We start from the raw sequence: 17,644 nt of genomic DNA on the forward strand, positions 1-17,644 counted from the left end.
GTCAGTGTTTACTTCTTAAAGAAAAATTACAGTAATTTAGCATACCATGTCAAATTCTCCATTATTTACCACTGTATAATTAATAGTGTCCTGAATGGTGCTTCATAGCTTGGTTTTGTAACTGTCCTGCCTTTAAATCTGAATGCCCTGCAACATGCCTAGTTTTACTGTTTAACTTACTGCATAGCATTTCTTATGTTCTCTCTCATATTACTTAATATGATGTATTGTCAGGATTGATTCTGAAAGCAAACATTTCTTTCTACTGTGTACACATTTATATTCTGTGCATAGGCCCAATTAAACTAAATGGAGGAGGGTATGGTGGATAAGTCTGCTGCCTCACTGCTACAGAGTCGTGGGTTCAGACCTGTGAACTGTCTCCATGGAGTTTGTATGTTCTCCCTGGGGATATGTGGGTTTCCTCCAAGCACTCCAGTTTTCTTCTACAAATCTAAGGCAGACAGATCTGGTTAACTCGCGATCGTAAATTAGCATTGTGTGAGTGTGTCTATCTGTGTGTCCTGTGATGGACGGGCTACTCTTCTACAGTTGAATCCCCCCTTGTCCTGAGTGTTCCTGGGAAAGCTGATGTCCCTCTGTGACCTCAGAATAGAATAGGCAGGTTAGAAAATGGACAGATAAACTAAATGCTTAAGCATATGTAGTGTCTTTTGTTTTGAACTCCATCTTGTTTTGATTCATTAAATATATAAATACATATATATAAATGTTAAGTAAATATGTAATACTGTACATGATAAATATAGAATGAAATAAAAATTATTTGGATTCCTCAGTTTCTGATTCTTTGAGACCTCTGCCCAGAGCCTGAAGGTGCACAGATGTTACACATTCACCATTATATATATTTTGTTGTTTTATCTAGAAACATTGAAACATTTTAAAACATCTGTATTAAAAATACATTACTTATTCAAACACAGTAAAAATACAAATTTGGAAGTGAAAAAAATGAAAAATACTAAAAAGTTGTTGAAAGAGCAAAAATCCAGAAGTGAAAGGGAAAAAATCAATCAGATGACACTGGATTAAAAAAAAATTCCAGAGCTGCTCCGGATCTTGTTAATGTCATTGTTGTTTTCAACACTTTTCTAGTAAAATGCACACTGAAGATCACAAATAACTTTTAGTCAACCTCAGTCAGTCCACAGGGTCTTCTGAATTCTTGCCCTCGCTCATGGAACCATTTATTTGAAACTGTGAACATACAAAAGGTATAGAAGAAATTATTCTTTACATGCATACATGTAAACTTCTTCCTTAGCACTTCAGAGTCTGTATCATATGCAAGCTGAAGCAAACTGGTTGTAACTCGTTGTTTATTCCAATAATGTGTGTCTAAACTGGCCCAATGCAAGTTAGTATGCTGGTGATGGTCAGGCCCCTGTTCCCTACCTTTTGCCTGATACTGTCAGAATAGGCTATGGATGGAAACCCATCCCCCCCACGCCCCCCCAGCCCCCCAATTACCCTGAAGAAGTCTGCTGTAAAGTTGGATGGATAGGTTAAAAATGGATGTCTCGTTTTAATTTTACATGTGACATTTGCAGATGATATCTTGGAGCGAAAGTCCTAAACACACCAATCAGTACATCGTTAGTATATATTCCATAAATTGTATTGTGTGTGGTTTTGTTTTCCTATATTCTGTTTTGGTTGAATTTTCCATTTTTATTTACTTCTCTGTTTATTTGTTACTCCACAGACCACTACCTCTTACACACAGACATTGCTTCGGTGAAGATTGTGAGGCAAAAGTTGACAGTTTAGTGGCTGGAGAAAAAGTGAAGAAGTCGACAGTCTTCCAACTGTTACAGGGTCTATTATGGAGGTACTTAGCATTTTGTAAATTGTAGAGACAGAGGGGCTGCTTTGATTAAGAAGACATGAATCAAATCACTAGGACCAAAAAGTATTTAACCTAGAGTGCTTAGGAGGTTAGTGTGCACATTCTGTATCTGGAGTACTGTGTGCAGCTCTGGCTACCATATATAACAAAAGACATAGCAGTGCAAAAAGAAAGTCCAGATAAGAACATCTACGCTAATTCTGGGACTGTGAGATAAGAGTTATGATGAAAGATCCAATAAGCTGAACCTTTCCAGTTTATGCAAACGGTAACATGACAAGTGTTCAAAATTATGAAGAGAACTATACTGTCATTTTAAAACAAGGTCTTCAACATGAACATGGAGAAACAGATGGAAACTTCTTAAGGACATATTTTTGTGTAAACATTAGATCATTTTTGTTCACATTGAAAACCACCGGTACATGTAATAAGTTACTAAGTAGTGTGTTGGGTAGTACAACTTTGGGGACCTTCAAAACATCAGTTGATATTATTTTGAAGGAATTAAGGGAATAGGATTGAAAAGCTTTGTTGAGCAGAATGGCCAATTGTAAAAACTGTTCTAACATAAAACTTAAAATTAGCAAGTCTTAGACAAGGGAAACATGCATTTCCTATTTCAAAACGGCTTTACAGTTCTGAAACCTAATTTTTTATTTTTCTTAATAGCTACTATAATTTTGGGTATGCAGTAAATACACTGGTACAGTGGAACCTCGGGTCACGACCGTAATTCGTTACAAAACTCTGGTCGCAACCCAATATGGTTGTGACCCGAACTAATTGTAAATACAATTAATCCGTTCCGGACAGTACGAACTGTATGTAAATACATATTTGTTTTCAAGATTTTTAAGCACAAAAATAGTTAATTATACCATAGAATGCACAGTGTAATAGTAAACTAAATGTAAAAACATTGAATAACACTGAGATAACATTGCAAGTTCACGCTACAGCCTTACGAACCGCTCACTGTAAACACTTTTTTTTTTAATGAGTTTTAAGCAAAGGGAAAAAAAAAAAAATTTGAAAAATCCTTAATTTATACATAAACTAACCAAAAACAACCAAGAAAACTAACCTTGCATGAGTCGAGTTCTGGCATGAAGGAAGTGAGGAGGAAGAACTAGCCACTCGGAGAATGTTAGTTTTGCAACAAATCGCTATGAATCTTCCAGGCTTTCTCGCAAAACATCGCCTTGCTTACGCTATCCCCTGCAAGTTGCTTCTCGTTCAGCCACACTAGCAACAGTTTTTCCACCTCTTCCAGCACTTGAGGCCCCTGCTTGGTTAACACTGTAACTCCTTTTGCAACATCGGCAGCTTTAATAGACTCTTTCTGCTTTAGAATAGTCAAAATCGTAGATTTTGACTTCTTGTACTCGCCGGTAAGATCAGTAACACGAACGCCACACTCATACTTTTCAATAATTTCTTTCTTTAATTCGATTTCAATTTTCTTTGAACCTTTCTTCTCACCAACACTACCACTCTTCACTTGCTTAGAGGCCATGGTTAATTGCAAAATTAATGCAAAAGCATACGAAATAGAGCACAAAGAGTTCATAGCGAATGCACGGCTGACTGAGAACAATGCACAGGAGGAGACTGAACAGGTGCGGAAATCATCAGCGTGTACAAACCGGAAGGGAAACTGGCTTGTTCGTCACCCGAGTGTGTGGTCGTGAACAGATGCAAAAGTTTGGTGAACTTTTTGGTTGTAACCCGATTTGTACGTGGTCCGATACGTTCATGAACCGAGGTTCCACTGTATTGAGAATTCGAGAGTTTTTACGCTGGATACTTTTTCACTCAAATTTCAAAGAAAACTTATGGGTTAAGACTTTAATATACAGGTACTGTAGTTTTCATCAAGAAATCATTAAGGAAAAAAGTAACTGGTGGCATACACTTCATGATCTTGTCTTCACTGCAGCTAAATCACTACACGGCATTATCTACCATGCGAATGAATATACAATAAACCACACATGTGATATTATGTAGCATTGCTGAAATGATACTATAATTGTTCATGTCCAGTATGAAATTTTCAAAAGAGTACTATAAAAAAATCCTTTTTTTAAATTTTTTTTAAATTTTTCAACACTCACCCCATTTGCTTCCTACTAACACTGGGCAGGCTGCGTGCCTTGTTCGGTAGTCTCCTTCTCCACTTCTGAACAGATTATACCAAAATACTGATGTCCCCTATAAAAGAATTAAATTAAGACCAAATTAGATTAAATCCTGGTAGAAACAGTGTTGCTTTACTCTGCTATTGAACATTGTAGGATTTTTAGATTCTCATCTCCTATTCACACATCTTTTTTTCACATATTTGATTAAACACATTCTGTTTCCCACGCAAAGAAAAAGCACAGCACAATGCAGGCTGGTACTGCAACTTTCCTTCAGTTGGCAGATCCAGGTGGCATGTGGTTGTCCAACATTTAAATTCCTACTAATGGGAATGCCTGAAGCTTGACAGATACTTCTTAAGATGGTGAATTTGAGAATCGCCATACACATAATTTACAAAAACTGACATTTCTTTAAGAGCTGTAAAGGCTAGATCACATTACATCAGTCACACTTTTATATGAACTCGGGCAGTGCAAGTGTTTATGTATTTTGAAATGTGAATACATTAATGTGCTAAATATTGCTTTCTAAAGATCAGTTGGCAATACATCATTATTATTTAGCTGATGCCTCTACCCAAAAGATTACAAAAAACTATATGTATTAAATATATTTGATCGATTAACTAACTGCCTACTCATTAGCACATATACAATACTCACTGCTTAGAAAGGCAAACAGTGAAATTAAAGACCTCTGCCATCCTACACAACTACTTTTCTCACTCCTCAATTCCGGAAAATGGTACAGGGCCACTGGCACTCACACCAGTAGATTCACAGACAGCTTCTCATAACTCATAACCTGTAAGGCTGTGGAACAGGCAATAAGAATTCAAAACAATTTATATAAATACTGTATATAATACAGTAAATGCAAGTACATATTATATACTGTATATGTTGCATAGTGAAGAATACTTTTTATTTATTTTGTATTGCATTTTTGTCAACATTTCTCAGGAGGCATGCAGGTATGAATTTCACTGTACTATGTACACATGACAATGAACTTGACTTAAATTTCTTCCAGTGGAATTTGCTGACCTAATTCTAAACTAAGAATGACAAAAAATTACAGATGTCACAAAAGGGCTAATGACACTGAAAGGCTGCATCTACTTATAGCTAACATGCCTATTAGTATAAAATGGTTTAAATAATCAAAACACCAGGAAAACCAGAGTGTACATTGTGATAATGATGATGGAAATCTTAAAATAAATAAATAAAATAAAAACATACCAAATTTTGTAATCCCTGTTTTGTAATTTATGAGTTGACACCAAAAAGGAAGAATTAAAGAATAACAGTTAATGAAGGCAGAGGTTCATGTAAAAGCAGAAGTTATTTGGAATGAAAACATGAAGCCACAAGTAGGCCACCAACACTAAACTTAGATGGTGAGCTGCTGGTTACTTTGTCCTTGTTAACTGGGAGTTGGTTTGGGAAACAAGAAGTATTGAAAAACAACAAGCGTAGTTGTTTAATACTATAAGAAGCAATTAGGAGTTTGGGAAGCATAACAAATGCATTAATTACAATGAAGCCAAAAATGTTGCCTAAGCAGTAATAGCTCCGCTGGCAATAATTTGCTTTGAATTAAGAAACTGCTTTGGAATAAAAATCTGCAGCCACAGCACTCCTACAAGAATGCATTTGAGGACCCCTACTTTAGTATATGACGTGCATACTTACTACCAGCAGCATAGAGATGTACGATATATTAAAAGAATTATACTATTGCACAATTGTGTTGAAATTGCGGGCTGGCACCTGTAGATAAACAGCGGTGCAGATAGCATTTAGAGTATAATATTTTTCCTTTTGTTCATTAATAAAGTTCTCACAGTGAATCTTCTTGATTTGCCAAACGTGGCATAGTTAATGATGTTTTAGTTATCCTGACCACAAAAGTCAGATAGTGTGCTGCATAGTCAAAGTTGTAGATCTGTTCCTCATAGATCTAAATTCCTTGCATCTGGAGGGTGTAGGAGCGGCATTCTGATTGTTTTACATAAATACATGTACCAATATAATGGACTGACATAACTTTACTCCAGCATGAGGAATGTCACCCTGTTGACCAACTGACTCATGTTTGTGGATCACAGGTGATCTGCAGATAACACTTTGCTAACGTAAATTAACTTATTTATAGTGAGATTAAACATTAATCACCGTATGCAGAATATCTTTTTTGCTCTCCTTAACATAAAAAAAAAAAAAAAAAAAATCAGCAGCGCTTGAGCTACTGTGAGGGAAAGCTTATGGAGCCTTGCAATACAGTCGAGATATTTCACCAACATGAATTTCTATCTCAAGTCGATGTAACATCCATGTCACAATGGTTTCACTTTAAACAGTTGCACAATGAAATGTTCCATTTTGTGAAATGACAGCATTGTGAAAGCAAAACAGGAAAATGTGGTTAAAGAAAAAGAAAAAAAAATGGTATGAGATGGAATCAGGGTGTCAAAGATGACTTTTACTGTTATAGTGATAGCAATGTCAGGGTATTTTCTGCCCTTGATCTTGTACTTAAGGAGAAAAAATCTACAGGCACAGGCAGATCTAATGATCTGCACAGATGGCAAGGGACGAGCGGGCAATATTTTAGAAGCAGGATCGCAAGTGGCGAGGGGAGAGGCGTGGGACGGGATGTTGCCAATCACTCGATGCTAAAGCTAATAGCGGGGACGAGGCGGAGTGGAGTTCACAAACAAAGAGTATGGGGAGGTGGGCTTTCGAGAGGAGGCTGTACATGGTAATAGCAGGGGCAGAGCAGCTTAATATAGTAGCAAGGAGAATGGAGAGGTGGGCGGGCGAGAGGGGGCTGTACATGCTAATAGCGGGAGCGGAGCAGCAGTTCACAAGCAAAGAGGACGTGGAGGTGGGCGGGCGAGAGGAGGACTGATAAAATAAAAAAAGACTAGTGGAACCAGCCTGTCAGATATCAGAATAAGGGCATCAGGAAGTGACGTCTCTGTTCTCATTGTCAGTGCAGTCTGTGTAGTGCTGCTAAGCATACAGCTGCTCTCTTCTTCTTCAGTACATTGCAAACCAATATACAGTGCATCCGGAAAGTATTCACAGCGCATCACTTTTTCCACATTTTGTTATGTTACAGCCTTATTCCAAAATGGATTGAATTCATTTTTTTCCTCAGAATTCTACACACAACACCCCATAATGACAACATGAAAAAAGTTTACTTGAGGTTTTTGCAAATTTATTAAAAATAAAAAAATTGAGAAAGCACATGTACATAAGTATTCACAGCCTTTGCCGTGAAGCTCGAAATTGAGCTCAGGTGCATCCTGTTTCCCCTGATCATCCTTGAGATGTTTTTGCAGCTTAATTGGAGTCCACCTGTGGTAAATTCAGTTGATTGGACAGGATTTGGAAAGGCACACATCTGTCTATATAAGGTCCCACAGTTGACAGTTCATGTCAGAGCACAAACCAAGCATGAAGTTAAAGGAATTGTCTATAGACCTCCGAGACAGGATTGTCTCAAGGCACATATCTGGGGAAGGTTACAGAAAAATTTCTGCTGCTTTGAAGGTCCCAGTGAGCACAGTGGCATCCATCATCCGTAAGTGGAAGAAGTTCGAAACCACCAGGACTCTTCCTAGAGCTGGCCGGCCATCTAAACTGAGCGATCAGGAGAGAAGGGACTTAGTCAGGGAGGTGACCAAAAACCCGATGGTCACTCTGTCAGAGCTCCAGAGGTCCTCTGTGGAGAGAGGAGAACCTTCCAGAAGGACAACCATCTCTGCAGCAATCCACCAATCAGGCCTGTATGGTAGAGTGGCCAGACAGAAGCCACTCCTTAGTAAAAGGCACATGGCAGCCCACCTGGAGTTTGCCAAAAGGCACCTGAAGGACTCTCAGACCATGAGAAAGAAAATTCTCTGGTCTGATGAGACAAAGATTGAACTCTTTGGTGTGAATGCCAGGCATCACGTTTGGAAGAAACCAGGCACCGCTCATCACCAGGCCAATACCATCCCTACACTGAAGCATGGTGGTGGCAGCACCATGCTGTGGGGATGTTTTTCAGCGGCAGGGACTGGGAGACTAGTCAGGATAAAGGGAAAGATGACTGCAGCAATGTACAGAGACATCCTGGATGAAAACCTGCTCCAGAGCGCTCTTGACCTCAGACTGGGGCGACAGTTCATCTTTCAGCAGGACAAAGACCCTAAGCACACAGCCAAGATATCAAAGGAGTGGCTTCAGGACAACTCTGTGAATGTCCTTGAGTGGCCCAGCCAGAGCCCAGACTTCAATCCGATTGAACATCTCTGGAGAGATCTTAAAATGGCTGTGCACCGACGCTTCCCATCCAACCTGATGGAGCTTGAGTGGTGCTGCAAAGAGGAATGGGCGAAACTGGCCAAGGATAGGTGTGCCAAGCTTGTGGCATCATATTCAAAAAGACTTGAGGCTGTAATTGCTGCCAAAGGTGCATCGACAAAGTATTGAGCAAAGGCTAAGAATACTTATGTACATGGGATTTCTCAGTTTTTTTATTTTTAATAAATTTGCAAAAACCTCAAGTAAACTTTTTTCACGTTGTCATTATGGGGTGTTGTGTGTAGAATTCTGAGGAAAAAAATGAATTTAATCCATTTTGGAATAAGGCTGTAACATAACAAAAGGTGGAAAAAGTGATGCGCTGTGAATACTTTCTGGATGCACTGTATATACAGTTGTTTAAGCATTAGGTGTGTTCTGTGTGCAAAAATCTTTGTAGCACTCACCGTGGTTCCTGTTCAAGTGACTCCCTCTGCCGTATTTATATCTGCTCATACTGAGGTTTTTGTTAAAGTGACTCCATCTGCCGTTCTTACATTTGCTCATATTTGGACCTGCGTCCATATTGCACAAAGTGTGTAGAAACCCTTGCAGCACACACTGCGTCGTCCTAAGCCAAAGTTTTGTCACTGAATTGCTGAGGGTTTTGTTAAAGTGACCCATCTGCCATTCCTTTTTTGTTCATATCTTGCCCTGCCGTAGTGCAAATGTGCATTGAACATCCAATAGGCTCTCACTTTCCCACTCAAAAGTCTTATTCATAGGTACTTTTAATTTTTTCCAAACGTTTTACCAACAAGTGTTCAGAAAACAACACAGCTCAGTTATTTCAGAAAAGAGACGCCACAAACTAATGAAGGTGCGGCGTCAACTCCTGATGTGGCAATTTCAGACAAAGACACTGCAGAGGCTGGTCCATCAGGGGAAATCTCTTCAGCACACACTCTGCCAATTGATAAATCTAAGCACCGCTTATCCGGAATAAACAAACAATGGTTTAAAGATTTTGACTGGCTAATGGTCAAAAAAAAATGGTATGTGGTGCTCATTGTGCATGAAATATTCAAACAAACACCCCCCCCCCCCCAATGATGGATGGGGACAATGGGTAAATGTGCCATGCACAAGAATTCGAAAAGAAAGCTTGCTGGACCATGAAAAAAGTAAAACGCACATTGAGTATTCTGCTGACCTGTTAGGAAAGCGTGTACTTGAGCAAACTGGAATCGGTCAAATTGAAAGATCTGTATCTGTGTTAAATAACTTGCAGAGAGATGTCTTTGTGGGAGCTTTAAGATCCATGCATTGGTTGGCAAAAACTGAGTTGCCACATACAACGCTGTTTGAAAAGCTGTTGGAACACTGTAAAGAAATGGGTTGAAACCACAGACATCTCAGCTGTAAAACAATTAATTATTTACATTAAATATGTTTGCCAGCTCACTAAAGAGGTCAGAATTAGTTTTATATCAACCTGCAATATGATTGATGGCAAAGCGGAGACTACAACCAACACACTGAGAGACTATGGACACTCTGGGCTTGAAATCTGCTAATCTGGTTGGATTAGGGTCAGATGGAGCAGTTGTTATGATTGGGAAACAGAAAGATGTGGCAAAACTGCTTAAAGATAAAACATCTGGACTCTTGGTCAACTGCCACTGTATAAACCACCAATTGGCCCTTGCAAGTGCTCAAGCAGCAGCTGCTGTACCTTATTTAACAAAACTGAACGACATCTTAAGGCAGCTATTCTATTTCTTCCAAAATTCTTCAGTTAGGATGGCTAGTTTAATGGAAATTCAAAATATTCTGAACATTCCCCAGATTAAGCTGAAAATGGCCAGTGACACTAGATGCTTGTCTCATGACTTTGCATTACAGTCACTACGACAGTGTATGATGAGTGGCATAACTGCGCTGGAAAGAGAGGCCACTGAACAAAATGGAATCACAGCTGAAGGATTAAGCAGATGTATTAAAACGTACAATTTTGTTTCCTCTCTGATGATGCTTTCAGACGTATCACCTTTCTTGTCCAACTTATCTAAGGCTTGGCAAAGGGCAAGATGTCAATCTTACCGAAATTCAGCCAATTTTTACTCGCCACAAAATTGTCCATCATGGAGTTGAAAGACACTCCTAGATATTTTCAAAGCCTTCATCATTGTCTGGCAGAAGAATGGTCAGATCTCCGCATTGTTTATACACAGAGTGATGTAATGTCATTCAAAACTGCAATATATGATAAATACCTAGAGACAGCTGTCAAGCACCTAGATGCAAGATTCCCTGACATGCCAATTATTTCCAGCTTTTCAAAAGTTTTCAATGCAGAAACTCACGATTCTAGTGAGTCTGCTGAAATTCTTTTCGATCATTACTCCAAAAATGGTAGCCCTCCAATTTTAAAATATGAAAGTAGCAGGCAAGAATGGACAGTGGCGTCAAAAATGATCAGAAGTCAATCATACAAAGACAACAGTCCAAAACAGATTTTTACTAAAAATGGCAACGACATCAGAGCTGAAAGAGTCGTTTCCAAATTTAGCCAAACTAGTTCATGTTGGGCTAGTGAGCACAGCTGAATGTGAAAGGGAGTTTTCTGCCCTTAAAAGGATCAAGACATGTTTGAGAAATCGCATGAATCAAAGCACGCTAAATAATCTCATGCTGATCTCCTTGGAGAGCCCAGATCCTGAGGACTTTGATTATGGGAAAGCTGCAGACAACTGGGCCTCTTGGAAGAAAAGAAGAATAAATATTTAACTGAAGACACCTTCTATATATAGGTTTCCCATACTTATTTTCATTGTTTTCACTTTTCTTCCCGACAGTGACAATACTTGTGCCTCTTGGTTTATGTCATAACAATTGTTATTTAAATTTTTTGTTAGGGTTGCAGGATCCTGAATTGGATACTTCTTAAATTTAATAAAAATATTCTGGCACAAGTGTCAAACCTTAAAAAAGGAAGTCATCTTGACCATTGGAAAATAATTAATAATTAACTAATAAAAAAAGTGCACATATAATTTTCCCCACCACCAAATTTCCCCGTCCCGTCCCACCCGGCTACTTTTTCATGCCACCTGGCTGGAAAAAATTTCTGGGGAGAACACTGTTAACCTATGTGTCATCAGCATAACAATGAAAAGAAACATTAAACTTCCAAAAAATAGCTCCTATAGGATGAAGATACAATGCAAAATGGAACCCTAAGGAACACCACATTTAACAGAAGTAGAAAAAAAAGAGAAATTAAGGGTCACTGAAAAATGTCTACCAGTAAGATATGACCTGAATCAGTCAAGAGCAGCCCCTTCAAGCTCCACTAGATGTCCAAGTCGCTACAACAAGATCTTATGATCAATAGTGTCAAAAGTTGCTGAAAGATCTAGGAGGACAAGGACTGTCACCGCACTAGTCGGTAATAAGCGAAATGTCATTCAATACTTTCATTAGGGCAGCCTCAACCTCATGATAACGCCTAAAGCCAGATAGGTAGATCTCATATAAATTTTTAAAGTTAAGATAATTAGTTACGATCAATTGGTCAATTATTTCTAATATTTTAGCCAGAAATGGCAATTGAGTAATTGAGCGAAAATTAGGTAACACTCCAGGATCTAACTCTGCCTTTTAAAGACAAGATCGCACCACTACACGTTTAAAAAATTAGGGCACAACACCCTTACTAATAGAACCAATTATAATTGCCAACAATAGTGGGTCCAGGATATCAAATGCCTCCAATAAAAGTCATGGTGGAACAACATCAACTGGACAAAAAGTAGGTCTAAGTAGGTCAATAATACTTTTCAGCTGTGAAAGTGAAACAACATCAAAAGAGTCCAAAACAATAGCACAATTGACAACAGGAAGTATATAGACAGTTGGTGCAAGGCCAGAGAGGATAGTATCGATTTTGCTGACAAAAAATGAAAAAAACTGCTCAGATAAATGAACAGTATTTTACTTAAGGCAAGTGTGCTGACTGCATGAGATGGCAGGAGCTTTTAGAGGAACCAGAATCAACAATACAACAAAGTCAAAACTTTCATGCCAAGTGTGAGAACCAAAAGGACTAATAGTTAAGCCAGCAGTGCTCAGGATGTCTTTCATGAATTGTAGTTAAGAAATAGTGCAGGAAAATCGGTTAACCAAAACATAAAAAGCAACATGTGACCAGACCCAAAATCATAAACCATAATATGCAGTCAAAAAGCAATCAGTCAATAATTGTAACCAGGAGTTCAAAAACAACAAAGAATGAACACAAAGGTCTACTGGAAAAATTCAATCAAGGACAACTAGGAAGTGCACAACACAGCCTTTACACTCTTGACCCAGAACTGTTACACGTGGCACAATTCTGGTACACATTGCCTAGCAATTGCATATCAACCATCCACAAATACTCCTCAAAATGGTGATGCCCATAAGGGAAACAAAAAGGCATCGTGAGAGAACATTACTTATTTTCAACATTATTAAAAAAAAGCATCAAGCACCAAAATACATGTGACCATAAGATTCTTTAACCTCTGAAACAAGATCATATAAATTTTTACAGGTCAAGGAGAACTTATCAAAAACTCAAAAACAAAACATCTGATAACGACAGCAAGTTAATGATCTTCTACTTCAATGCCAAGTGTCACTAAGCTGAACTCTCTTTAGTCTATTTCTGGACTACCTTTAATTTTATGAGGCTGAGACTACAGTAAACAAATTCTTAATAAAAATTTTAAAATGACAGAAGAGTGAATCCTTCAAAAATCCAAACATATAATGTAATGTTTGTGTCACCGATGTGTGGCCAAATGTGCAAATGATGCAGGTTTGTATCCAAAATCCACTATGGTCACAAAAAATAAGAATATTCAATCAACTCTCCCTTAGTTGTCTTTTTGTATAGTGTCCATGATGGATAATACTACTTTCAAAGGTCTTTTCGGGACAAAAAAAAAAATCACGTTACTTGCTTTGTGTCCCATCAGTGAGTCAACAGTGGGATTCAAAACTAAGCTACTGTTATATTTTTTGAGGCAGACAGTTAATCAACACTCATTCTTCTTCATACTGTGGAACCTCGGTTCACGAACGTCTTGGAACATGTACAAATCGGTTTACAACCAAAAAGTTTGCCAAACTTTTGCATCTGTTCACGACCACACACTCGGTATACGAACAAACCAGTTTCCCTTTCGGTTTGTGCGCACTGATGATTTCTACACGTGTTCAGTCTCTCCCTGTACTGTACATTGTTCTCGGTGCATTATGCAGAGGGACTCTCCCTCAAAACTGTAACTTCTTCTCAACCCAGCTTCCTCCTGTGGTATAGCGGGGTCTACAGCTCCTGTCACAAAGGCCAGTTTTAATAAATAACTAAAAAAATAAAGTAGGTGCAGGCTCGTGTGCAGCTGAGAGAGAGAGAGAGAAAGAGAAAGAGAAAGAGAGAGAGAGCGCGTGCAGCTGAGAGCGAGCGAGCCTGCGGATGCGGCTGAGCAGGGAGCCTGGGTGTTTGTCTCAGTATTATTCAATGTTTTTACATTAGTTTACTATTACACTGTGCATTCTATGGTATAATTAACTATTTTTGTGCTTAAAAATCTTTAAAGAAAATATATTTACATACAGGTCATACGGTCTGAAACGGATTGTGTTTACATACAATCCTATGGGGGAAATTACTTCGGGTCACGACCAAATCGGTTACGACCAGAGTTTTGGAACGAATTATGGTCGTGAACCGAGGTTCCACTGTATTTGTTTCAAAAAATGTTGGGAGACAAAAGCTCACATAAAACACCATATGTATTTCTAAATAAGAAAAATTGTCACACAATATCAGTGGTGGCCAACTACGATCCTGGAGAGCTGCAATGGCTGCAGGTTTTTATTCTAAACCAGTTGCTTAATTAGAAGCCAATCCTCACTAATAACAAATCGTATTTAATTTCATGGCTTGTTAGTGTATTAAATCTACCATGTCAGTTCATTCTTAAATCATAGATTTTGTTATCTTTCTATTTATACATGCATCATACAAGTGATTTGAAGCCTAAAATGGATGAGTAATTGTCAGTTCTTCACTTTCTCGTTAGTTTCCTTTCGAGTACTTCACTGAACCAAATATTAAAAGATGTACAGTATATGCACGGGTGGAAATGGAGACAAGTTAGATGCAGAACTGCTGGTTCCTTTGTCATTTGCATATTATTGCTAATAAGGAGCAGTTAAAACAATTAATACAGCTTTTTAAGGCTAAAATAAGCAATTACGGGTTCAAAATCTTAATAAGCAGGACAACTAAAATGATGCAGACAAATGTCACTTGAGAAATAAGTACTTCATCAGTCATTAATTAGTAGAAAAAAACTAGGCAATAATTAAGAAAATAGAACAAAAACCTGCAGCCACTGTGGCTCTCCAGGATTGGAGTTCACCACCCCTGCACAATGTCAAACTAACATTTATGCCAAATGAATTTTAAATTTGATTTTTTTCACAGGCCTAGATCACACTGAAGTCAAATCCCAGTGCTTACAGTATTAAAAAATAATATGCTTTTAATTGCAACGCACACTGGCTACATATGGTGTAACACAGGTAACAGAGCAATTACCAATTTTACTTCATTTACACGGTCAATGCTTCGTCATTATTTGTATTACACATTTCCTGCTATGCCTGTATGTGTGATCTGAAGGTTTTTTGGTTTTCACTCATGTCTCAAATTAGCCCAGTGGGAGGGGGCACAAATGTGAAAAGTAGATGGACATACGCAAAATGAATACTGAGCATTAGTGCTGGGTAGTATGACTAAGATTCTAGATCACTGTATTTTTCAAAATTATACCAGTTTCACGGTACTGGACAGTATTTTTTCCCCATGCATGAGTGGATGTTAACCACATTTCTACTGCAATTACTGGCTAAGAATGACCTATTCCACTGTCATGAGAATTGTACATTGTACAAAAAAACATTTTAATGTGCACACAAATATTAATACAGGTTTGCATGGCCCCATAAAGTGATAGTTTTCAAGGGGGTGGCACTAATGAAGAGAAGGAATCACATTGTGACAGATGCAGTCAAAATATAGAGCCTTTTTATTGAACAATATTTGCATACAACTTAAACTAAAATTTTGACAACATATTTTCAACCATCCAAAGAGGCATTTAGACTTAGTAAAATATCCAGAGGTGCTTGTCAAAAGTTGTATTGCACTGAACATGTCTTAGAAAAGGCAACAATAGTAAATATTTTTTGTAAACCAACTACACTTTGTTAATGTTAACAATCTCTGTCCACTGACATATTAAAGTGACTTTTTAAACAACTTCACCATCATTAAACTGCATAATATTTAAACTAATAAATAATAACAAAATAAATAATAGTGTATCTTCCAGTAAATAATACTATTACTTAAAGACTTCAAGCCCAGGTGCATTACACAGTATTCACCAAATAAAAATAAAATAAAACAAGTGCAACTTGGTGATGACATCTTTACCAACTGAACCATCATTAAGGCAAATTGCATTAATATGGACCTTGCTAAGCTATATACATAAATAATAAAACTGCAACTTGCATTTATAATGCTATTTTTGGTATAGCCCTACGGAAGCGTATCAGGGCTACAGTGAAGAAAAAAAATACGGACACAGTGAAATAAAAAAAAAAAAAACTATATGTCGAGATTAAAGTCAACATTTCCACTTTATTCTCGTAGTTTATTTTGTCATTAAAGTAGAATGTCGTAAACTAAACTTCATCCTAAAATTAATGTTTAATTCTCTAGATTTTCTCAAACCCCGTCATTAGTTATGTAGCACATTAAATGCTTTGTTAAGTGTTCCCCGACCCAGTTGTTAATCGCTACGCTCTTCTTAAACTGACTTCCTCTTGCACAAAGAGGCAGCGATCGCCGCACAGAATTCATTCACTTCATGATATTCCTGCTCTCTGAAAATGTAGAATGCTAAGATCATTTTCATGATGAAATGCATTAAAACAGGTATTAAACATGCATGGTAGTGTGGTGGTAGTGCTGTTCCCTCACAGTAAAAGGTCCCTAGGTGTACGTTCAGTGTAGAGAACTTTATGGCAGGTGTGACAAGGCTCCAAAAAACTGGATGTATGAATGGGTATCGCACAGGTTTAACTTAAATATTGTGTGAATGCTGGGTTTGTGATCTGGTGGTCGGAGACACGAACACAGAATTCAATGGATGTTCTTCTGAGCGTGCCGTCTCTTTCTGACGTATTAAACCCCAGTTCCTATCCATCCTTTTTCTTTCTCCACATAACAAATCGCCACATGATAAACGTCCTTGTGAAAAAAAATCTTCGTTATACATGTTTAATTATGCCGTCCTTTCAGGGTTGCGCCCATCCCAGCAAACATTGTGTGCAAGGCAGGAGGAAATCCTGAACATGGCGCCAGCACATCGCAGGGTGAATACAAGCAATACATACACTAGCAGGGTTAATACAGCATAACAAAACCCGCCATCCTACATGACTTTGAAAGGAAACTGAAGCACGCCAAGTAAACCCACCAGAAAAAACATGCAAATTCAAAGCAGGGAACTCCCAGGACCCAATTGCTGCGAGGCAGCAGTGCAACCTCCATGCCACCGTGCCCCCACATGATTAATACATGTTTTAACTCTTTTAGGGCGGATGTCGACTTTTGTCGACAGGCGGGGTTGAAGGCGAATGTCGACATCCAGGGATAGAGGGCGACAATCAGCTGTTAATGGCGACAAATCTCACTGTCACGTCACAGGCATTCCCTCTGTGCTTGGAGGAATGCTAGACTCGTTGACTCGGCAAATAAACATTGCGTGTGCGTGAGTTGCGAAATGTAAACAAAGGCAAGATGGCACCGACATGTGAAAAGGCAGCGAAGCAAGTGCAGAAAAGAAAACACTTGGCAGACGTTGTTTTGCGCATTATCGCGGAGTCGGACTCTTGATTTTTCAGAATCGGACTTTATTGGCAGTGATCAGGAGATCGAGCAAGAGAGTTAGAAGCAGGCATCAGCTGATCAGACACCAGCCGATGCCGCGCCAGCGGATCTGCTGCCAGTTGAGTGCCTTCGCGCAGCCGATGCATCTACGGCAAGGTTCGCATGGGATAAATACACAGACATTGATCCGTTGAGAGCCGATCTGGCTACCGGAGTTTACAAGACGGCATGGCTTGCTTTTGGACATGACAGATCACCAGCTGCTGTACTTCAGGCTGCTCTCTCCTGATGCTGCTTTTCAGC

At 38.6% G+C, this 17,644-nt stretch overlaps 1 protein-coding gene across 3 annotated transcripts in view; it reads right to left on the bottom strand.

The window, feature by feature from the left end:
- Positions 1–802: 802 nt before the first annotated feature.
- The window catches only part of LOC114660240 (prolyl 4-hydroxylase subunit alpha-2-like), a 67,109-nt gene continuing 50,267 nt past the window's right edge, over positions 803–17,644 (bottom strand). For 2 of the 3 annotated variants that reach the window (XM_051933471.1, XM_051933472.1), the window contains 2 exons: positions 3,994–4,090; positions 803–1,221 (listed from right to left, as the gene is read on the bottom strand). In XM_051933471.1, the coding sequence (XP_051789431.1) occupies positions 1,151–1,221; positions 3,994–4,090 (168 nt within the window). In that variant the 3' untranslated portion in view covers positions 803–1,150. The remainder of the gene's footprint in view (positions 1,222–3,993; positions 4,091–17,644) is intronic. The other variant, XM_028812797.2, reaches the window with a different exon arrangement.

Source organism: Erpetoichthys calabaricus, chromosome 11 (assembly GCF_900747795.2).
Source record: "Erpetoichthys calabaricus chromosome 11, fErpCal1.3, whole genome shotgun sequence".
Lineage (NCBI taxonomy): Eukaryota > Metazoa > Chordata > Cladistia > Polypteriformes > Polypteridae > Erpetoichthys > Erpetoichthys calabaricus.